At 43.2% G+C, this 24,269-nt stretch overlaps 1 protein-coding gene across 1 annotated transcript in view; it reads right to left on the bottom strand.

The window, feature by feature from the left end:
- Positions 1 to 20,835, bottom strand: part of LOC144936326 (uncharacterized) — a 30,731-nt gene extending 9,896 nt beyond the window's left edge. Inside the window, exons 1-13 of the mRNA XM_078863423.1 lie at positions 20,814 to 20,835; positions 15,957 to 16,036; positions 15,525 to 15,605; positions 14,586 to 14,676; positions 13,517 to 13,631; positions 12,842 to 12,987; positions 11,625 to 11,739; positions 10,876 to 10,898; positions 6,725 to 6,873; positions 5,607 to 5,747; positions 5,184 to 5,300; positions 687 to 4,415; positions 162 to 209 (exon numbers count right to left, since the gene is read on the bottom strand). Coding sequence (XP_078719549.1) covers positions 162 to 209; positions 687 to 4,415; positions 5,184 to 5,300; positions 5,607 to 5,747; positions 6,725 to 6,873; positions 10,876 to 10,898; positions 11,625 to 11,739; positions 12,842 to 12,987; positions 13,517 to 13,631; positions 14,586 to 14,676; positions 15,525 to 15,605; positions 15,957 to 16,036; positions 20,814 to 20,835 — 4,857 coding nt within the window. The remainder of the gene's footprint in view (positions 1 to 161; positions 210 to 686; positions 4,416 to 5,183; positions 5,301 to 5,606; positions 5,748 to 6,724; positions 6,874 to 10,875; positions 10,899 to 11,624; positions 11,740 to 12,841; positions 12,988 to 13,516; positions 13,632 to 14,585; positions 14,677 to 15,524; positions 15,606 to 15,956; positions 16,037 to 20,813) is intronic.
- Between the last annotated feature and the right edge of the window lie 3,434 nt (positions 20,836 to 24,269).

Raw genomic sequence — 24,269 nt, 5'->3', positions numbered from 1 at the left:
TTTAAATGCATTTTCAAAATACGTTCAACGCATTGACATCTTAAGTGAGATAACTGCAATATGCTGTACAAGACCAACACTTGTTATTCCTGAAACTGCATGATGACATCAATGCACATCTGTACATGTTTTATGAATGACATTGCACTGAGAATACGCACCTTGTGATTGCCTTCACATTCTTTTAGTTTTTGCTTTAAATCATCAGCCTACAAACACAGGAAACATTAATTGTGAACAGTCCAAAATACTTATAAATCAATAAAATATAATTGACATCACCGAGCGGTAGTTATAGATATCCGCGGTTCAAATCTGGAAGACCGCCCTAGTTTTAACACTGCGGTGTGTATTCACCATGAAAAAATATGCACCGTTTGCTTCAAAGTCAATGTTAAAGATGCCATGATATATTTGCAAACGAGAAGTCCATTGTGTGCCAGCATCACAGTCCGAATTTGCCAACACTTTGAAATGTAATGACAACACCCAATTGGGGAAGACCTAGCAATCATTGCCCCTTACTGAAAAATAGTCATGAGACTCACTAAAGCTTTCTTGGTTCAACAAGCCAAATAATAATGTCTGTAAAACAAAGCACCTTTCTTCATAGTAGCCTTGCTATTAAAAATGACACAAATAACCAAATGTGCTCAATTCTAATGCAAGAGATAAATACAAGTTACCTCTTGTTGAAGCTTCCTCTTATCGCCCTGCGCCACATCTCCATCCTCAAGCATCTTCTGCCGTGTTGACTCATATTTCAGGCTCATGTTCTCCAGTTGTTCCTTAACTCTGTCAGCTTCCACAAGATGAACCTGCAGTCGTTGCTCAGCTGCGCATTTCTGGCGTTTGAAGAGCGCTGACTTTAGTTCAAACTCGTTGAACTGTGAGTCCAATGTCTTCTTGATGTTGTCAGCTGCTACCTTTTCTCTGGCAGCTGCAGCAGAAATAATCTTTTGGAACATTTCTTTGTCTTGTTCCTTCTGTAATGCGAGAAAAGCGTGCTGTTCTTTCAGTTCAAATATGCTGTTTTTTAGTTCGTGAACTTTATTCTGCAAATAACGCTCCTGCGCGAGTTGAATCTCGTACTTGTCAGCAATCTTTTGATTATCACCTAGCAGGGAACTACATCGACTTTGCAAATCCATAATCGCGCCATTAAGATCCGTAATTGTGTCTTCGAATGACGAGCATTGTACATGCTTGTCTTGAATGCGTGCGTTCAAGTTATTCTCCAGCGCTTCTTTTTCTTCAAGTTGTTTTCGTGTCTTTTCAAGCTCTTCTTGCCTTTGTGACACAGCCGAGATTAAAAGCTGACCTTCATTCTCCTTCTCCTCTTCAAGGCCAGCCACCCTCATTACAAGATGCCCCTTCTCCTCCTCAAGACCAGTCACCCTCACTACAAGACCTTCCTTCTCCTCTTCAAGATCAGCCACCGTCATTGCAAGATGTCGCTTCTCCTTTTCAAGACCAGTCACAGTCATTACAAGATGTCCTTTCTCCTCATCCAGACCAGCCACCCTCACTACAAGACCTTCCTTCTCTTCCTCAAGTCCTGCCACCCTCGCTACAAGACTCTCGTTCTCGTTCTCAAGACCAGCCACCCTCACTACAAGATGTCCTTTCTCCTCATCCAGACCAGCCACCCTCATGACAATACATTCCTTCTCCTCCTCAAGGCCAGCCACTCTCACGACAAGACGTTCCTTCTCCTCCTCAATTCCTGCCACCCTCACTACAAGACCTTCCTTCTCCTCCTCAAGGCCAGCCACCGTCATTGCAAGATGTCCCTTCTCCTTTTCAAGACCAGTCACAGTCATTACAAGATGTCCTTTCTCCTCATCCAGACCAGCCACCCTCACTACAAGACCTTCCTTCTCTTCTTCAAGTCCTGCCACCCTCACTACGAGACATTCCTTCTCGTTCTCAAGACCAGTCACAGTCATTACAAGATGTCCTTTCTCCTCATCGAGACCAGCCACCCTCATGACAATACATTCCTTCTCCTCTTCAAGGTCAGCCACCCTCACCACCAGACCTTCCTTCTCCTCCTCAAGGCCAGCCACCCTCACTACAAGACGTTCCTTCTCCTCTTCAAGGTCAGCAAACCTCACTACCAGACCTTCCTTCTCCTCCTCAAGGTCAGCCACCCTCACCACCAGACCTTCCTTCTCCTCCTCAAGGCCAGCCACCCTCACTACAAGACGTTCCTTCTCCTCTTCAAGGTCAGCCACCCTCACTACCAGACCTTCCTTCTCCTCCTCAAGGTCAGCCACCCTCACTACCAGACCTTCCTTCTCCTCCTCAAGGCCAGCCACCCTCACTACCAGACCTTCCTTCTCCTCTTCAAGGCCTGCCACCCTCATTACAAGATGTCCTTTCTCCTCATCCAGACCAGCCACCCTCATTACAATACCTTCCTTCTCCTCCTCAAGGTCTGCCACCCTCACTACAAGACCTTCCTTCTCCTCTTCAAGTCCTGCCACCCTCACTACAAGACCTTCCTTTTCCTCCTCAAGACCAGTCACCCTCACTACAAGACCTTCCTTGTCCCGTTCAAGACTTTCCTTTTTCTCTTCAAGGGCAGCTACCCTCATTACAAGACCTTCCTTTTCTTGCTCAAGGCCAGCCACCCTCATTAATATACCTTCCTTCTCCTTTTCAAGACCAGTCACAGTCATTACAAGATGTCCTTTCTCCTCATGCAGACCAGCCACCCTCACTACAAGACGTTCCTTCTCCTCTTCAAGGTCTGCTACCCTCATTACAAGATGTCCTTTCTCCTCATCCAGACCAGCCACCCTCATTACAATACCTTCCTTCTCCTCCTCAAGGTCTGCCACCCTCACTACCAGACCTTCCTTCTCGTTCTCAAGACCAGCCACCCTCACGGCAAGACCTTCCTTCTCCTCCTCAAGGCCAGTCACGCTCACTACAAGACCTTCCTTGTCCCGTTCAAGACTTTCCTTTTCCTCTTCAAGGGCAGCTACCCTCATTACAAGACATTGCTTGTCCTGTTCTAGACCAGCCACCCTCACTACAAGACCTTCCATCTCCTCTTCAAGGTCAGCCACCCTCATTACGAGATGTCTCTTCTCCTGCTCAAGGCCAGCCACTCTCATTAATAGACCTTCCTTTTCCTTTTCAAGTCCAGTCACAGTCATTACTAGACGTCCTTTCTCCTCATGCAGACCAGCCACCCTCACTATAAGACTTTCCTTCTCCTCTACAAGGCCTGCCACCCTCACTACCAGACCTTCCTTCTCGTTCTCAAGACCAGCCACCCTCACGACAAGACCTTCCTTCTCCTCTTCAAGGCCTGCCACCCTCACTACGTAACATTCCTTCTCGTTCTCAAGACCAGCCACCCTCACGACAAGACCTTCCTTCTCCTCTTCAAGGCCTGCCACCCTCATTAGAAGACCTTCCTTGTCCCGTTCAAGAGTTTCCTTTTCCTCTTCAAGGGCAGCTACCCTCATTACAATACCTTCCTTCTCGTTCTCAAGACCATTCACAGTCATTACAAGATGTCCTTTCTCCTCATCCAGACCATTCACCATCACTAGAAGACTTTCCTTCTCCTCTTCAAGGCCTGCCACCCTCACTACAAGACCTTTTTTCTCCTCCTCAAGGTGAGCCACCCTCACTACAAGACCTTCCTTCTCTTCTTCAAGGTCAGACACTCTCATTACAAGATGTCCCTTCTCCTCCTCAAGACCAGTCACCCTCACTACGAGACATTCCTTCTCCTGCTCAAGGCCAACCACTTTCCTTCCTAGACATTCACTTTCCTCTTGCAAAAGTGACAGTTTTCCTATGAGCCTGTTTCTCTCTTGTGCCAAGTCAGACACTGCATTCAGAAGTGTCTGTTTTTCATTCTCAGCATCAGATATTTTCACTCTCAGCATCTCCCTCTCCTCCTTCAGAATGGATTCATTCGCCAAGAAACAATGACGTTCTTCCTGCATGCGTTTTATCTGCTCAGACAGCTCTAACTTTTCATTTTCAATGTTTTGAATTTTCTTCTCCATCTTTGAAATACTTGACAAATATCTACATATCTCTTGTTCGTTAACCTTTTCCAAACAAATTACATCTTCTTCCTTCTGTTCCAACTTTCTCTGAAGCTTTTCTACACTAATTTTGTTCTCTTCCACTTCAGCTAACAATTCATTTTCTCTCTGATCTGCTTTCCTTTCAAGATCCTTTATATTTTGTTTCATTAAGTCCAACTCCCTTTGGAATTCCATCACCGTGTTCTGATGTTGGAATAGCTGCAGCTCCAGCTGCCTATCGTTTTCATCTATAATTGACTGCAGAGTATGTTTATCAGACTGCAGTTGTTGAACTAAACTATTATGATGGTTCTGAGTGTTCACCAAAGTCGCTATTTCTTGCTTTAGTGAGTCCATCTACAGAGAAATATGGGGAAGTATTACAGTCACCCAAAATATCACCAGTAAAAATATTGTTTACATCTTAACAGCGTCATTTGTCACTCTAAGCACCAGTAATTTCGAGCATACATCTGCAACCGTGCACTCCACTTGTAAATTAAATGAAGGTGGAACGCAAAAAAACTATAATCTGTGTGGCACACAATAACCTGTGTATTGCAGGCTGATCAAGGCTTTAAAAATCAGTCAGGTTCTTTGCCTGTACGTGAGTCACATCACTGCATTCATGTTCTAGAATACGTGGCAGTCGCATAAGTAATGTCACTGGAGACCTATAATAGAATGCCTCACTGTAACGTTTTTCTATCAATGGAGTTTTGGATTTAAGAGTGTTTGTTTTCAACAACTGAGGTAGATCAGTGATAGAGTGGTTTGGGGGGTTGACTCAACCAATCACCGCTCATTCCATGGTCATTAAAATTAGTACCACTTTGTGGGAAAGTCGATAGTGGGTGCCCTATACAGACAGCCCCCTGTCATAGGAATGGGGAACTTTCAGCCCTGGCTCTGGACTGTAAGCAGGAGATAGGCAGTGCCTCAATGCTCATTTGAGCATTAACAATATTTTTGAACTTATATCAGGGGCACAGACAGCCCAGTAGTGGCAAAGGGGGTATTGGTCTTTTGGATTGCTTCTTCCTGAAAAGACTCCTCCTGGTAGGAGTGTTAATAGTCCGATGATCCTACAGGATTCAATTAGTTATTTAATTACCGTGGTTGTACCTGAATAGCATCTCCCAAAACCTCCCCACAGGCCACCTCCTGCCGCGTCTCCTCCAGCTGCTCCACAAGAACAGCCACCTTGGCTTCCAGGATGTCCCTTCGCTCTTCCAACTCGGCCTACATTCCACACACCACGTACGATCCACTTAGACTGCATAGCCCACAGCACATACGCAAATACACACAATGATGCTGTGTGTGATGATACTATAACTACTAATGATGCTATGTGTGATGTATGTATGTGGAACTTCTTTTGCACCGTACGATGTGCGTGATTGTTGAGTGTGGTGAAGCTGTGTGTGATGTGTGTGAGTGTACATGTCTTTAAGTGTTTGCCATGTACGTATCAATCGATGCCATGTTCCATCTCAAGGGATTATCCAGGGGAAATGTTGTAATAAGTGAAATTCTTGGAGCTACCTTTATGTCCAGCAATGTTTGCAGTTGAGTCTTCAGTTCCACACACTCTGTCGCCTTCTGCAGGAGCGCCCCTTCACTGCAGCTCACCACCTCGTGCAACTTAGTCCGACTTTCACTCAGCTTCACTCCAGCATCTGCAAGCTGCAATCCAAGAACAGAATGTCACTTTGAAGCTGTACTAATATTCTTTGTACGATTACCTTCATCAGCCTTAGCCAACTACTTAAACAGCCATAAACTAGTTTATCTCATTCCTAGCTTAAACTTTTATCAGCTCAGCAGACCAGATAATGCAAACACGATTGCACTGAAAGGGGAGACACAAGAGAGTGTGGAGAGAACATGGCAGATGTGGCCAGGTGGCACAAAAGGTCAGAGCGCTGAGCTGGCACCACCGAGGTCATTGGTCAAACCGTGTTCTCAAGTGGAGCGAGCCGATGGTCTCAGTGTGTTCACCAATGATGGCACAAAAACATCAGCACATTATAGTTGGTTCTGGGCTTAATTCTATCTCTGTAAATGAAAAATATTTGCTGAACTGTTATGCCATGAACACTACTCTTGGTGAGGGGGTGTGTAGGAAAGTTTTGCCTTCTACTGTATAGACCAGAGGTCAGTTGAAAGCATCTCAATGATAGAATGGGTTGTACTGCCTTGACAGATTCAAATGGATTGGTTGTCTTATGACATGGCACCAATAGTACAATGGGAACACAATTGGTGGAAAACACAAAAACACATGGATTTGTTTTATTTTAAAGGATTCCATTAACATACAATTAGATGAAGAAAATAATCGGGTAAATATTTTACGTAAAAATTTGAAAATATGCTCCAGCCAGGTCGCTTGGAAGTATAGCAGGCAGCTCACAAATGGGAGGTTGCGAGTTCAGATCCTGGTTGAGTTTTACTCAGCCTATAATACATCTGGGCTGAGTAAATTAGATACCAATTTAATTGGTAGAGGTTGCCACATTTAGGAACAATATAACGATAAAGAATTTTACAAAGCATCACGTATGCAGAAATGTGGAATTTACACCACTGGATAACGGCTGTTAACAGGAGATGAGCAGGACAAAATTTGTAAAATATGAAATCTGGTCTTTAAAACAAACCTTGCGAGACAGGCTCCCATTCTCATCTTTCAGGGTGTCCACCCTGTGCTCGCTGATTGCATTCTCTTTACGCAGTTCTTGGTTTTGGCGCATCACTTCCTGCAGCCTGCCACAGCCCAGTATCGTTAGCGACACAAACAATGCAGCCACTTATGCCACGGGCATCAACAACAGAGAGTAGAGCACACCACAACCAATCAATCTTTATTTTATACTAGCTTTTTTGCCCGTCTAAGGACGGGTGTATATTGCAGTAAATCTGAAATATTCAATAGAAAAATCGTTCAGCTCATGATTATTGAGGGGGGGGGGGGGTTGCCCCATGTAGAGTGACATCACCCGCTAATGGTTATTGTGGAGGGGTGTGGCATGTGGAGTGACGTCACCCGCTCATGATTATTAATGAGGGGAGGGGTGCTGCATGTGGAGTGCGCGACCTTCTTGTGCGTTATTGTAAATTTCCAGGTTCGCATGAATATTAATGAAAGGGGGGGGGGCTCTTTTGCAGTGACATCACGCACGGATGTAGCAGTGTGCTGCTTAGATATATTTTTTACCGTCACTTTCTGTAAAGAAACGTCATATTTGAAGCGACTTTGTGTAATACATTTTTAATTCAGCTCGACCTTCCTCTGCGTTCGTGTAAAAATCCACCCACGCATGAATATTAATGAGGGGGGGTGGGCCTCATGTGGAGTGACGTCACACGAGGGGTGGGCCTCATGATGAGTGACATCACGCGCGGGACAGACAGATATTCATGGGTGATTGCAGGAGGTAATGCCAATATCGTCCTCAATAACGTAGGCAACAGTGCACATTACAACTGAACGGGGAAAGTACAGGGACATGCAGCAACAGGAATGGAAAAAATAAACCCGTCACGCCCTCAGCAGCTAACAAGCACGGAGCAAAGTAAATTGCAACCACGCAGAAAAAGTCCAACAATGTCCCGATGACCGATATGAGGGCCTCATTGGGGTATCGATAATAGCCTTAATAAATGATACTGTACACATAATTAAAATGATTAAAGAATTGTATAAATAAAAATAACTTTAAATCATGACATATAAAAATACAATAAATTATACACTCACCAGTGCATTCAGTTGGAGCGTGTGTAACCACCGTCTGCCATAATAACACGCTTCACACGGAAAGCTATACAGTACGAACCAAGTGGGATTGCTCGATCCATAGATCGCCAATTAATTTATGCAGTGATTAACCCTTAGATGAATGGAAACTCTTAAAGCGGCTGAAGGACCGACTATGAGCAGAATTGATACAAGACATTTAGATTCTGGTTCGACAAGACCACATATGGGCAAAGACGCCCCAATAGGCAAACTTCCTTCCATATATGGGCTGATCCGGCAAGAATTTTCATCCAGGACAAGGAGCGCTATAATGAAACGGCATTGTAAGAGGCAGCGCTGTAAGAGGCATGCCGGTACTCTCAAAATCCTATCTATAGATATACACAGCAATCAGGCAGTGGCATGGCGCAGTGGTATCTGGCAGGCCGCCTCGGTTAGTGGGTTGTGTATTTAACTGTAAATACTACACTCCATCTGCCTTTGCAGGCCAAATTTGAAAATAACACATTTTACTCGATTCTGAAACACATAGCAGTGATCGCCCACTCCTGTGAAAACCTACAGGCACTCCTGAAAAGGTCTTAAGACTTAGTGAGGCTTTCCATGGGAAACAAGTGTAACACAATGTAAAATCAATATTGCTTGGTATTGCACTCGCCATATTTGACACCTAACTAACGTTATGAACACCCGCCAATTCTTTATACGAATTTACAATGTTAAAATAAAATAAGTTTGTTTCACAACCTATATACTATATGTGCAGTATTAATGATAATAAGTACAGCTTATATAGCACCTTTAATAAAATCTCAAGGCACTTTACATCCATCATGGTGGGGGTGGGGTTGGGTAAGAAGTGGCTCAGTCAAAATACAAAAAGCCATATGAAAGAAGAACTTGAAGATCTCAAATGAACCGGACTCCCGAACAGCCTTCGGATGAAAGATCCAAAGTCCTTTTGCTATGGAAGCAAAGAACCGATCACTCATGGACTTGAGCTTCAGTCGACCATCCTCAGAGTTCTTGTTGTTGGAGAGTAGTTGCATAGTAACTCCCCAATATTTGGAGGTGAAGATCATTCAGTGCCTTCAATGTGAGGGTCAGAACCATAGAAGCTGTATTCTGAATAGACTGGAGTCATCTGAGAACCATACTGGAAGTTCCAGATACCAAGAAGTTGCAGGCGTCGATGCACGAGAAAATAAAATTAACCAATTGTTCTGCGTAAGCGGACGAGAGGATGAGACATAACCGCACAATGTTCCGTAAATGAAAAAATCCTGACGATTTTATTGATGTGCAGATCCAAAGACCAAAGTTGTAACAATCGATCATCAGACTGAAGGGACCGGCCTTTACCAGCTGGTGGTGAGACCCAATGAGCATAACCTCTGTTTTATTCCCAATCAGCTGCTGGAAGTTGTGCTGCATCCAAGCTCGAATAAGTGAAAGCGGTAATGAGCTAGCGGAGGGAATCAATAACATTCGATACGCAGTGTATGTAAATTTGAGTGTCATCAGAATAAAAGTGAAAATTGAGGAAGGGTGGTACCTAACGGGATCATGTAGATACAGAAAAGTTGACCCAGGGAAGAGCCCTGGCGGACGCTGAAATAAACGGTGCTGGTTGCAGACTTAAGAGCCACCCAGTCTAATCAATTGCTTGCGATTTGATAAACAGGATCAAGTCAAGCACAGTGCAGTACCATTAACCCCCATATTATGTTTCAATCATTTAAGCAGATGGTATCAAAAGCAGCACTCAGGTCGAGTAGAACTAGAATGCTGGGTGAGCCAGTGTTGGCGGCAGTCAATAAATAATTTACCACCCTCACCAAATGCCGTCTCAGTGCTGTATCCAGGCCGAAAACTATATTGGAAAGATTCGAGGTCATTAGAAAGCACATGCTTTTGGAGCCAAGAGGCATCCACACACTTGAGAACCTTGTAACGAAAGGGCATATTGGAGATAGGGCGATAGTTTAGGTACTTCAGAATCAAGGGTAGTGCTCTGACAAGAGGGCGGCAAAATGGTTGCTGGCTATGTTAAAGAAGAAGACTGCATTTAATGGCGGATGGCTTTAATTTTGCTGAGGAAAAACTCGAGGAATGGATTATATTTCTAGATTTGAAGCTTTCGTGACTGCAAGGATTCATATTCTTAGGTTTTTTTTCGTTAAAGTAACTTTTATTAATTACAATTTTTTACCTACGTGACTTTACCGAAAAAAACCTAAGAATTTGAATGGATTATATGTTTTGGTGGAGGCAAGGAAATGTGTTTGTGGAGGGGGTTTTAACATCTGTGATTTGGTACGAAAAAGTAGCTGAGGTTTGTTGGAGTTATCAGCGACGAGTTTAGAAAAATTATCCGATTTAGCTCAAGCCAGGGGCATCCTGGTCGAGATGTTGACGCTCTTTAAAAAAACCTGTTTATGAACCATGAGGACTAATCTTCTCCAAGTTTGCTCAGCTTTACTATCGTCTCGATTGAGCGCAGTTCATTGTAATACCAGTGAAATGGCCTTGTTTGAAGGGGGACCAACAAATCCAGAATATTACCAAGCATTAAATTGTACAACTGCTTGAGATCATCCATTGTAGCTGATATATTGTTGTAGCTGCTAACGCTGGTAGTGCATGCCAGGATGGCCAGGCGAGCAAAGGCTGTTATAAAAGTTACTGATTAAAATAATGCATTTAAATCCGTTTGTTGAAATATTAAAAAATAAAAAGAAATAAAAGGGTTTGAATTACAGATTTTTTTTATGCTCGTGTCGTGGCGTAACGCGCGGGGTTAGCAAAAGGGTGATGTGAGGTGACACTGGAACGGTGTGGCAGCAATTAGGGGGCGCAGCATTGATGGAGATAGTGCAACTGAGGTCGTGCAGGTGCAAGCGTGGAGACACGGATTAGGCGCCGGAGAAGCGGCAGCAATTAGGGGGAGAAGCATTGATTGAGCAGGTGCATTTGGGGACGAGCAGGTGTGAGCCTTGGGGCACGGGGTAGACGCTGGAGATGGAGACGATAAGAGAGAGCGCGTACCGGAGGCGCCGTGGAGGCGCCAGCTTAATGGGGGGTATGTGGGGACCCCAAATGAGGAGGGATATATCAGGGAGTGTGCGGAGCAACACGGTGAGTTGGTTGGTTGGTGCCCAAGGGATGAAGAACAGAACAGTCGGGGAGAAGACGCCTGGGACCTCTCCCTCCTCACCTCCCCAGCAGTGTTGGCTGATCCCCTGCTGGGGGCAGGGACAAGGGCGGAGGTGTGAGGGAAGCAGGACAGGATAGCAGAGTATAGAGTGAGAGAGTGGGGGAGACAGAGTGGTTACCGCGCACGAGGTGTGCGGAGATGAGTAGGGGGAAGTCGGGGAGTTCGGAACAAGGGTGTGTGTCTTAGTGTAGGTGAGAAGCATCCATATTGGATGCAAGGTAAATAAAGTGACACGTCCGTGTGAGTACAACACTACACTCGTACTACGCAAACAACAGTAAAACCAATAGATTAAGTTAAACACACTGGAGCTACAGTAAAACGTGCTTGTGCCCCCAGGTGGTGCCTGTAGAAGCAATGTAAAAACACATGCTAAAGCATGTGATTTGAATAAGAGAAGGAAAAACTCACTTATTTTCTAAATTGCTACCCTTCACCAATTACCATACACAACAAAGTCACGACTTATCCAGTAACCAATTAAGTGCCCATCTGCCCACTAACAGAAAGTCTAGAAAAAGATGTCTGCACGTGACTTAATTACAAATCGTCAGTAGGAGTGTTAGGTGGGCATCGTTACCGGTCTGATTTCTCTTGCAACTCCTTCACCACCCCCGACTGTGGAGAAGATGGCTTCTGTTCGTAAAGAATTCTTAGTGTCTTCAATCTTGCTTGCAGAGCAAACACCTGCGCATCTTTACAACAAAACATGAAGGGGATTAATGTGCTGTGCACATAACATGAACAGGCTGTCATTCAGTAGTCACTTGAAGCAATAATATACTGCAGTGCTAAATGACACGTTCCTATCTTGAGTTTGACCTTAATTTAAAATCTCCAAAACGTCAAATGGGCAGTATGAAACAGCAACGACTAAATGGGCGTCACATTCTCATCATTAAAAATGTATGAGATTGTGTATACTTTGCCAATGAGAAAGTCCTGTTTGTTGCAAACGTTAATCTGAACATAGCTTTAACATCCACAATATAAGTTTTTTGGTTGGATCGCTTAAATATAAATGTGTCGTTAAACCCTCCACCACTCGACATAGCTTTAACAAATACAACAATGGGACCTCATTAAGGCATCAGATCATCAGAAAGGTGACAAACGAGAGGGGGTCGTTCAGTCCACATCGCTCATTTGGGAAGAAAACCAGACAAGTCAGAAGGCAGCCAGAAATTGATAGTTCCAACAATTACCCAAGCTATGTGGTCTGCCAGGAGGTGGCAATGTTGCTATATATAATCCCAATTGAGAAATTTGAGGGTAATATTATTAAGGTAACTACACCTGCAGTATTAACCTGTCAGCCGATGAACCTCTGGAACAATCGATGAATGTGCTATGGCTAGGATATGTCACTGCCAATGTTAGAAAGCAGACAGTCAGGTGGGGTCTGAAGAGTTAATATACGTATATATGGAGGGATACATTTCATCAGCATATTTATTTTTGTTCACAGAAACTTGTTTTAGATAGGGAAGCCACCACACAAAGTCTCCAAACTGCTTTAGAAGTGTCCAGGCCAAGTTGTCACAGGAGAGTAACGATTGCTACATACTTCCCAATTAAGTGATTTGGAATATTTCAAATGTGGCAAATTTGGACCGTGACCCCAGCACACTAAGTAATTGTGATTAATAACTTCAAATCTAAACACATGAATGTTCAGACACAAACTCTGCTGCTTCAGGTTGTTGTCCTTCCTCTGCACCTCCGATGAGCACAGTTGGCTACTACGTACTGTGCAAAAGAAGTTCAACATACACATATATATTCAAAGAGAGATACCTCTGTCAATCACCAGCTGCTGGTGCGCTGAGAGCTCAGCCTCCAGCTGCTCGCAGGCTTTCCTCTCTCTCCACACCTGCTCCTGCAGCTTCAGCACCTGCTGGACTTGGCTCTTTTTGAAGAAATCCTGCAATGGTGTGGCAGGCCTGCCAGAAAACAAAACACATGCCATCTTCACACCAGCTTATTTTATACCTCCTATTCCATACAATTTAAATGCATAAAACATCGACATGCAACCACTTTACTGCACATTCTCACAAAATAATAATTAGCATTGTTGTGGAGAATATACTGTAAATCTTGACTTAAAGCCTTCGTGACTGCAAGAATTAATATTCTTTGGGTCTTTCGGTAAAGTCACGTAGATAGGTTTTATATGGAGGGTCACATGTGTCCTTCCTAATATTTTGTTTAGCAAACTTTCACGCTCATAAAAACTAAATTGTATGCTTTGTTCTAACTCTTAAATTACCTGTTTTAAATGTAACATATTTTAAGTGATAATTAGACTTTGAAAAATTTAAGAAAAGGGTGTGCTTTTTCAATTAAAATGATTCACCCGGATTCATGCTTTGAGATGGACATATTGCTTGCTTGTCCAGATTCGATATATTTGATTGAATGTGGGCTTTGTTAAAAGGGAATTTCTGTTAATTACAAACTCATACTTACGAAGTTTTGGAGGGTGCGTGCTGCAGCATATGTCTGGTTTTGTTTCGCAAGGGAGTGACAGTAGCATATGTGTCCTCTGCCTCCTGAAACGACTCCATCAGTCCCATCGCTGGTGCTGACAATGGACAGTCACATTCATAAATAACGTCAACTGCACTTTAAATGTCACAATGCAAGATAACAAGTAAAAATTATGTGTTTTTAGTCACTACGCCCCGCACCCACTGGAACTCCCTACCCAAGCAACTCTGCCTGGTTGCCTCGCTCTCTCTGCTCACAATATTCCTCTTCAGCCCCATGCCTTCACAACCCCTTCATTTCCTCTGTTCCCTCCTTCCCTTGAAAATTCGTGTTGGATACAACCATATTTGAAAATGTGATTTGTAACTTTGATCCTTACTCATGTATCGATATTTACATTTTAATGTGCAATTTTAGAGGGACTGTGTATTGTCTTCGTGTGGTTGGGGAATTGTTTTTGTTGTTGCTTTGCTGCCTTGCCCAAGCTTGCATTTAGTGTTGAAAAATCGGCAGGAATTGATGTACTTACGCAATTTGTACTTACTGTAGTTCTATTTATGTATTTTTAGTCACTTGCTTACCTTCCCTATACTTTGTATTACTTGTTGTTGTAACTTTATTACCCACCCCGACTGGACATCTGTGAAAGAGCTTCATAGCTCATCAGATTTTTGCAGGATATATATTCTGATTCTGAGTAGGTGCCTAAGTGCTTGATTGAGGAATAGTGAGTCTACACAAATTAACTTTCTCAAGCCCTCTTGTCGTGGCTAGCAGACCTTTGGCATATAGCTCCTGAACATATTGATATATGCTGCAATAGTGGCTGAGAGCAGGTCAGTAGCTGGGGGTCCGTGAATAGATGAGCGAGCAAGTGAATCGCTTCCATTTTCTTCTTCCCTAGCTCAGTCGCTCCCATGCCCTCGAGTGTTCCTCCTCTGTATTCCTGCACCGAGATGTTCGTGTCTTTATGGGCGTGCACGATCATTGTTAGATGTTGGAAGTATCTTTATTTAAATATGCACATCCTGTCAAAATCTCCACTTACCTACAGAATGCAGAAGATATTCCAAGTCATCTGCCAAGTTGTTTGAATCCTTGTTATCGACCAGAAACTGCATTATTTCTCTCAACTCATTCTGTATATTACAAAAATAAAATTACCACTCAGAAGCTAGAACATGTTTATACAATCACATTGTTACTGTTTCCTGAGGTTGACTCAGTGGTAGAGCAAGTGGCTCGCAATCGGAAGTATGCAAATCCAAATCCTGGTTTGGGGGGTTTACTCTGCCCATCATTCCTCTAGGGTTGATAAAAATGAGTACCACTTTGTGGGAAAATAATCAGTGGTTATCGACTCGCCCCTCACCATAAGAATGTGGAATTTCCGCCACTGGGCCAGACCTCTAAATGGGAGAGGGGCACCATCTCAACGCTCACTGGAACAGGTCACCACTTTGACTTTTATTGCATTCAAGTACAAGAAGTTGAGGTACATAGCCTTTATGTCAATATACAAGCGTTTGGTAAAAATAATACCATTAAAATATAAATGTATGGAACAACGTAAAACGGTATCAAAGGAGCAGCCCTAAAATTGCGTGTTCAAGGGACTGCTGCAAATAAGGGCCTCCACAAGAGAGAGCTCTAGAGTTATTGGTCTAAGCTTCCACGTTGACCAGATGTACTGAAATGGGTAGCCATAGCCACAATTTAACCCACCACACACGACCTACCAATCGACTGTAGTGCTCCCATTTATACCACTAGGTAGAGAGGCAGTGGGGGTGGTGTTTTCATTGACTTGCCCCATTACTTCAACTGCCGTGCCAAAAGATGTGATAGAATAGGTGAAGTCTGGATGGCATGTCCAGTGTGCTAACCATTACACCACTTTGACAACTTCCATAAAACAAAGTGCCTCAGGCAAAAATTGATTTCTCAATGGCGTTTATTGCAGATGGAGAAGATAACTGTTCAGCACCTGTGTGTGGAGTGATAGCGTCTCCATTTTGAGCTGCACCTCGGGATCTGTCATCAAGAAGAACAGGAAGGCCACTGCCAACTGCCAACCACACATGGCATACAGCATGGCAGACATGAGCGGGGGGGGGGTGTTTTAAAACATGTGCACACAACCCACACTTGGTTCAACCAGGTAAGAACTCGAGAGACCAGGAGGTGTCTCAGACTGAGCACACACCTTGTAGTAGGGTATATAGTGCAGAATATAGAAATCGAAGGAAAAACAACTAAAACATTTTTTGTTAATGTGTTGACTAAATACAGGCATGAAGCGAAAAACGTTAAGCTTCAGAGCAGCAGGCTGAAATGCTTCATCATCTATGTTCATCCAAGCAATAACAGTGACACCTTGCGAATATTACTCTGTCTGGCATCGTGAGAGGCCTCTTACCTTAGCCAGCTCCATGTCAGAGGCACTCCGGGTCAGCAGCTCACTCCAATCCACCACCGAACCCATCACAGCCTGCCGCTCTGAAGCCACACAAATGACATCCATATCACACAGGCTTATAGACAACTGTCATAGGTGCCTTGTAACATTAGTGGAAGGTGCCTTACAAATAAATGTAAATTATTATTAATACATGATTGACCAGCTGCATATTTTTCCTGTGTTATCAAACCATCCTGCTAAATCTTAAAATACACTTACACAACATTTACAGATGTTACAGCTACAGTGCATTCTCTATAAAGTGCCAGTGTACACAACTTAATTATTTATTTACATGTTTTATTGGGTGTGATATGCAAAACATTAATAATTGACGCATAAATTATACATTTTAAATGATTGTGTCATTACATGTGTAGTGAAGTATATTGGGTCACTACGGCGATTAGCGCCAGCTACTGATAAGAAAGTGGAGCTGCAAGTGTTAGAGCCTCTCGCTGGCACCAGGGCAGAGGTCGCAAACGGGTTTTGATTCCTTACCTGTACCCATACCCGGCCGCACCAGGGTCGCAAACGGGTACCCGATTGCGACCTCTGCACCAGGGTATGTTACGGCATGGAAAGGGGGCCCTTGGGGGCATAGGTCTGGTGACTGTTAGAAAGGGGGCAGAGAGGATGTGACAGGTGGTTGAACCAGAGGGGGACAGGTGGTGTGGGCCCAGAACCTTCTGGGAAGATCGAGAAGGAGGCGGAGCCGACGGCGGGGGAGGCCACGCTCAGGAGATAAAATGGGGGCCCTGAGAGCCGTGCTACACCTCTTCGCTCTTCGATCGTCACGTTCAGCCTCGTGGGTCAGGCAATATGTTAACTGACTGACCCGGTAATGTAGTTACCCCGTTGTGGTCCAGTTAACCTGTTGTGGTTTATGTAAGTGCCCTGTTGGGGTCGAGAAATAAACGCGTTGCCTCCAGGTCAAGTGTGTGCTTCCGTGGAACCCACTACACATGTGCGCAATGTACGTGTCAATTTACATCATGGACACCCTTGCAAACGAGATGTACCATTCCAAGGGATTTTCCAGATGAAATATTTTAATGAATAAAAATAAATGTGACTGAGTTGACATGCTGTACAAGGGGTAAAAAACTGTGCCTATCTTCCACTTGTGTAATGCAGCTCTCAGAGAAACCATCTTGTCTTTCTATATATTTTTAATAAATAAAGTCCACTGACAACTCAATGAGTAACTGCGAATGACTATATACAATGAGGGAAAGAAGTATTTGATCCCCTGCTGATTTTGTACATTTGCCCACTGACAAAAAAATGATCAGTCTATAATTTTAATGGTAGGTATATTTCAACAATGAGAGACAGAATAACAACAAGGAATGCTGCCTATGACCCCAAGAACACCATCCCCACCGTCAAACATGGAGGTGGAAACATTATGCTTTGGGGGTGTTTTTCTGCTAAAGGGACAGGACAACTTCACCGCATCAAAGGGATGATGGACAGGGCCATGTCCCATCAAATCTTGGGTGAGAACCTCCTTCCCTCAGCCAGGGCATTGAAAATGGGTCGTGGATGGGTATTCCAGCATGACAATGACCCAAAACACACGGCCAAGGCAACAAAGGAGTGGCTCAAAAAGAAGCACATTAAGGTCCTGGAGTGGCCTAGCCAGTCTCCAGACCTTAATCTCATAGAAAATCTGTGGAGGGAGCTGAAGGTTCTAGTTGCCAAACGTCAGCCTCGAAACCTTAATGACTTGGAGAAGATCTGCAAAAAGGAGTGGGACAAAATCCCTCCTGAGATGTGTGCAAACCTGGTGGCCAACTACAAGAAACGTCTGACCTCTGTGATTGCCAACAAGGGTTTTGCCACCAAGTACTAAGTCATGTTTTGCAGAGGAGTCAAGTACTTATTTCCCTCATTAAAATGCAAATCAATTTATAACATTTTTGACATGCGTTTTTCTGGATTGTGTTGTTGTTATTCTGTCTCTCACTGTTCAAATAAACCTACCATTAAAATTATAGACTGATCATTTCTTTGTCAGTGGGCAAACGTACAAAATCAGCAGGGGATCAAATACTTTTTTCCCTCACTGTACACTTTGGTAGTTGCATAGCTTCTAGTCTCAAGACAACTCGCAGACAATGGAGATGGCCCGTTCCAAAGCGACAACGATGATGGCGATTCCCCACACCAACAGCCACCAGCTTTGGCTCGTGCCGGCTCTCATGCCGGCTCTCATGCCTCGCCTGTTCTGGCCACGCCCCTATTCTCGAATTCTCCTCGCCACACCTGCTCTGTCAATCACCGCCATAATTACACTTCCCCCGCCATTGGATCCCGTGCTCCCCCTCACATGACCCTGTCAACGTTTGTCTCATCAATTGAGACAAACGTTGACATACTGTCCCACTATCGCTCCGTACTGACTTTACACTTGCATTGCTATTGTAATGAGAGCGCCATCGCCTGGATTATCAGGGGGGCGTATATTAATTATACAGTCCATGCTTATCCATAGTGGGGTTTACATCTGGGGGAAAGGTGAGAGGCGGTTCCACCAGGGAAGCCTCTGGAATGTTCGGGAAAGTTCCAGGAGGGGCGTGGCCAGAGGCGGGGCGTGGCCAGAGGCGGGGCTTAGTCTCGTGAGGGGGATATAAGCGGGACACAGAGAAACGCAAAGGGACGGTGCTGAAGACTGAAGAGGAGCCCTACCGCTGCTGCCCCGCCATCTCCATCGACCACGTCCTCCAGCCGCTCCCTAGCGCACCGTTGGCCAACGGTGCGTTGGAGAGCGGGTGAGCGCCACGTGGCGCGGGGCAGCGTAGCCACACGAAAAGTGGACGTCCGCAAGAGAAAGAGACACGTGGCTGTACCGAGCTTTATTTGAATAAACAACTGAAGTTATTTACCGTGTCGGAGACCACTCATTACACTGTGAATATCTACATTACCACAAATATTATCATATATCACAAGCATAGCAAAACACCTATTATCCATCTGCTCTTAAAATGTGACACCAAACACACGTACAAAGTAATTTTCCTGCCAAATGCATTGATTTACTAGAATCTATTTGTATGAATATAACATAGAATAACACAGGAAGCATTATCAGCATCGCCACGTAACACGAGTCCAGCTGTGGAAGCCACGAATTACAGGAATCTGCAAAGTGCATCAATTCACAGATTACTCCCAATTTTCTACTCTATCCTTAAACCACGTCAAACTGCATCGGCAGCAGATTAGCATTATGTATTTCCATTTAAATTAGTTTATAGCATTGGGAATTTTAAATGAGGTTGCCGGCTGTTTTGCAATGTGCTTAAGGGTTTAAACAGTGGAGCTTACAGATAAAATCGCTGAGCTACAGGAGCCATGATATGGTCCCCCCATATCATCAGATTATTGGAGTTCTGCTCTAAAGCAATATAGAAGCTCCAATGAGAGAGAAGACACGTGCAGGCTGTGGCACTCAGCATCTGCAGTGAGCCGAAGTGGTCAGAACCAAATCCTCACGCATGGCCCAAGATATAATTAACTGCAATTGGCATGAGCTTAACTTTCTAAATATTCTAGAGATGAGACATAACACTATATACTGTTGACTAGGAGGGTCTTATTGGCGTTTTGGGCATAAACAATACGTGTAACATTGGAATAATATTATTGAGACAGCTTACTTTTCAAAAAGGTAGAGACGAATGTAACTTTCTTTTCGTGAGAGTCCTCCACAGAGCTAACATCTGTGCCATTGTTTCTGTTGAAAAAATAACGGTGATAAAATAAAACATGTGTAAGACAAATATATAATGAAATATAAATCCCCTGCTGAATACCTCTACATGCTGTGTCAGACATGGGGGTAGCTTGAGCATCTTCACCATGCTGATCAGTGCGGGTTATTGAAGGGGCACTCAGGAACAGTTCAAATAGTATTCACCGCAAATGTGCAAAGTGTCTGGGAAAATAACTTTGCTTGCTAGTTCAGCACAGTGCACTAACCACTGCACTCTAGCAGCAATATAATAAACTTAAACACTCTGACAGACCACTCATCTTGAAATAGAACTATAATGCTAAAGAGACAAAACTGAACATTCAACCCAAAAGCATAGATGCAACAAGAGTATACCTACTGCCTCTGTTACAAAGCATGCATCTTTAAAACGTATGAAAATATTGATATACAATTCATATTCTTTGGTTCTTTCGGTAGTCATGTAGATAGAAGAAAAATAATTTGAAAAATAAAGTGAATAATAATAATAAATTAAATAGAAAACAAAAAACCACTAACGTATACTCTTTGGTTCTTTCGGTAAAGTCACGTTACCGAAAGAACCAAAGAGTATGGATTCCTGCAGTCGCAAAAACTTCAAATCTAGATTAAACCACTAACGTAGACTGTAGCCTGGTTCTTAATCGGAGTGAGTGTACTGGCAGTCTATAATGTAGACTGTAGCCCTATTCTTAACCTCGGTGAGCATACTGGCAGTCTACATTATAGACTGCTGAAAGAACCAATGAATATGAATTCATGCAGTCACGAAACTTTTAAGTAAAAAAATGATATACAATTTGCTCTTCAGTGACTGGTGCCATGTTTTTATTATTTCTTCTAACAGCAATCCCTCACTTAACGCGTGTTCACACAAAGCGTTTTCGTTATTACGCAGTTCTTCCATGAGGGAACAATTTTCCCACAACGCAGAACGTGCCCCATGATAACGCAGTTCCTGAGTGGTCGACGACGAGCTACTTTCTTGAGCTGCGCGGCTGAGCGGTGCAATATAGTACACGGAATGATACAGGAACGCTGCGGCGTACCCTCCGTTATGTGTCCCGCCATCTTACTGGGTACGCATACGTCATAATTCACCAACCTTTATTGTTATATTATTAAGGGGAAATTATTTCCGCTTTACACGTTTTTAGCTTAACACAGCACTTTTCAGGAACGCATTTACCACTTTAAATGAGGACTAACAGGACTATATAATCAAAGAATGCAATTATGTTTAATTTTAAAATATCTCTTTGTTTGAAAGGTCTTTTCAAATGAGCTCTGTTGCAGCTCATGATTTATGTGCAGTGTTTCATTTACACTTAAATTAAATACCTTCAATAGACATTTACTCTTCCCAGAATTTCAAGATATAAAACTGAAGGCTCGCAACAGCCAGTAATTTCATTACTTTGGTGGCATTCAAGCACTACTATGTAATACACGAATTTCATCAAACTAAGGCATGCACACACAATAACTAGCTTATCATAAAAGTACTTACATCTTTTCAACAAGAGTTAAGAATAATCTGAAGTCTTGCAGCTCTGAGAGCACTTCTGTCCGTGAAACGTCCAGACAGTTTATCTGTGAAACCAAAGTTATACGTCAGCATTTCTAATGAACACATCATAAATACATGGCCGATGCAGACACATTCTCCAGAAATGGATAATGAAAGACTTGAGATTGTTAATTCATCGACCAAACCGGTAACCACAATGTAAATCACCTAAAGAGGTACACTTATCCAATAAACCTAGATCCTTAGGGTGCCACGGTGGCGAGATGTTAACTACCTCGCTTGGTATACAAGAGGTCGTGGGTTCGATCCCGATCATGATGCCTGTTTATTCGGAGTTTGCGTGTCTCTCTCCTAGTGGTCGTGTGGATTTTTCTCCGGGTCCTCCGGTTTTCCCTCCGCAGTTGGAATCATGCGTTTAGAGTATTTGGCTGCTATAAACGTCTACATAAGCCACTTCGTTGAGCGATCATTTGTGGCAAGATCTCTTCTGGAAAAGAGCTATATATACCGTACATGTCAGTGGGCCTTACCTAGTAACATAAAAATAGTTTTTAGTCTATACTCTTAGTTCTTTCGGTAAAGTCACGTAGGTAAAAAATTAAATTAAAATTAATACAAATAAAAATCACGACGTTTCGGAGGCAACACAAGTCTCCGTCATCAGGTGGGACCATCACAGCCAGATTTGCTGCATCAAGTGAGGCAGGGATTCAAGATGCAAGCTCTTAAATACAAGTTAAAGGGGAGGAGAGGGGGGGGCTTATCAGAATGTGGTAGCCAATGAATGGAACGTATCGGGAGGGGCGGGGCTAAAAGAGGGCACGAGGTGCAAGTGTACGTGGACATGCCTGTGCACAAGCAACCTGTTGATGCACATGATAGAAAAGAACGAAAATACACATGTTTATACAAGTGTTGGCTGACAATAAAGAGAGTACTAAATTTTGATTTAAAGCTTTCGTGACTGCAGGGATTCATCTTCTTGGTTCTTTCGGTAAAGTCACGTAGAAGGGAAGTAATAAAATAATAAAAATAAAACATAATAAAATTATTCTCACGACGTTTCGGCCACAACGCAAGCAGCCGTCCTCAGGTGAAAACCAGGTCCGTCGAGGCAACAGAGTCTGAATGAAACAGCACACGAGCTTGGAGCATATATATAAGCTGGGCGCCTTGACAAAGGAATTTGCATATCAAGAGGAATTTATCATATTTATGGGAAATGCAGGAATGTGATTAGTACTACATATGCATTATGCAGGATTAGCAGCATCAAAGGGAGCTGCAGTTACTGCTGCTGCAGTTGCTGCTGCAGTTTCTGCTGCTGCTGCAGTTGCTGCTGCAGCTGCAGTTGCTGCCTTATCCATGTTTTATTTATATTATTTTATTACTTCCCTTCTACGTGACTTTACCGAAAGAACCAAAAAGAAAAAAAAGAGAGTACTGTTAAACGCTGGGGATGTTAACACTCGGTAAAGTAAAATAATGCCTGTCAGATAAGATGGTCCAAAAATGTGTAGTTAAATCTGTTTTACATGGTTAATAACATCTTTCTCCCCCTTAACTTGTATTTAAGAGCTTGCATCTTGAATCCCTGCCTCACTTGATGCAGCAAATCTGGCTGTGACGGTCCCACCTGATGACGGAGACTTGTGTTGCCTCCGAAACGTCGTGATTTTTATTTTATTTTTATTAATTTTAATTTCATTTTTTACTTACGTGACTTTACCGAAAGAACTATGAGTATTAATCCTTGCAGTCACGAAAGCTTCAAATCTAGAGTTTTTAGTTTAGTTTTTACTTTTAAAAACTCAATATTTTACAATTTACTTTGAACACATATGTGTTAATTTAGTAACACATATATGATATTAAAGGGTTTCTCATATACCAATTTAAAAAAATCTGTACATCAGGAAACATATTAATATCTAATCATGATCAGGCCTCATGGTGTAAAGTGCTGTCTCGAACTAAAATCCACCATCTCTTTGGCCTCTACGTGCTAGATAAAGGGCAGTGTCAAAAACGCTGCCGATTTAATATTTTCATATGAATGCAGTGTTATTGGCGCATGTGGATTTCATTGTTTGTGCACCACTACCAAAGCAGTACTGTATCACCAATTGCCCTCTAGCAATGTGAAAGACTCAACACAGAAGATCCCGATTTAAAGCTTTCGTGACTGCAGGGATTCAACTTTTTGGTTCTTTCGGTAAAGTCACGTAGAAGGGACATAATTTATGCTTTATTTTTATATAATTTATGTTTTATTTTTATTATTTCCCTTCTACGTGACTTTACCGAAAGAACCAAGAAGACAGAAGATCCCTTTGATCTTCCATGAAGCTCGTGGTCCACCCTAAACCGCATCCGCACAAATCACAGCAGATGCGGGATACCTGATGCACAAATGCAAAACAAATACAAATCCAGTGTACGACTGTGAGCATCCAGAACAGGCCGTACAACATATAACGATTAGAGGCCCGATCCACAAATATGGAGACATCACAGCCATGCATTCTGCTGCTCCTGACAGGATTATCTGGCTGCATCTACATCAGCCATTCGAAAGAAGAAGACCTCTAGCAATGCAATAAAATAACTCACGTGAAAATTGTGATATTTAACCTCACGGACCACTGTAGCGGAGAATTCCAGCGAATACATACACCTTTCGTTAGCGGACTACAAATACAACATCCATAAGACAGGTTTGTTGTGCGAGATCACACGAATATAAATGTGTCGTTCAACCCGCCACCAACCGACATAGCCAATTAGTGAGGGTTGTCAACTCGTTACTAGTACAGCACACCGGTGTGTTGCAGAGTAAATCGACAACATTTACAATCGGAATACGACGTTTTGCAAGTATTTACAACTATGATGGTAGGTGTGCTGTACTCGTCACGAATTAACACGTTCTGTTTTCTTGACAAACCTTACTAATTGGCTGTCGGGTGGTGGC

Source organism: Lampetra fluviatilis, chromosome 15, assembly GCF_964198595.1.
Source record: "Lampetra fluviatilis chromosome 15, kcLamFluv1.1, whole genome shotgun sequence".
Lineage (NCBI taxonomy): Eukaryota > Metazoa > Chordata > Hyperoartia > Petromyzontiformes > Petromyzontidae > Lampetra > Lampetra fluviatilis.
The sequence above is the reverse complement of the archived record's forward strand: the minus strand, read 5'-3'. Positions and strand labels throughout refer to the sequence as shown.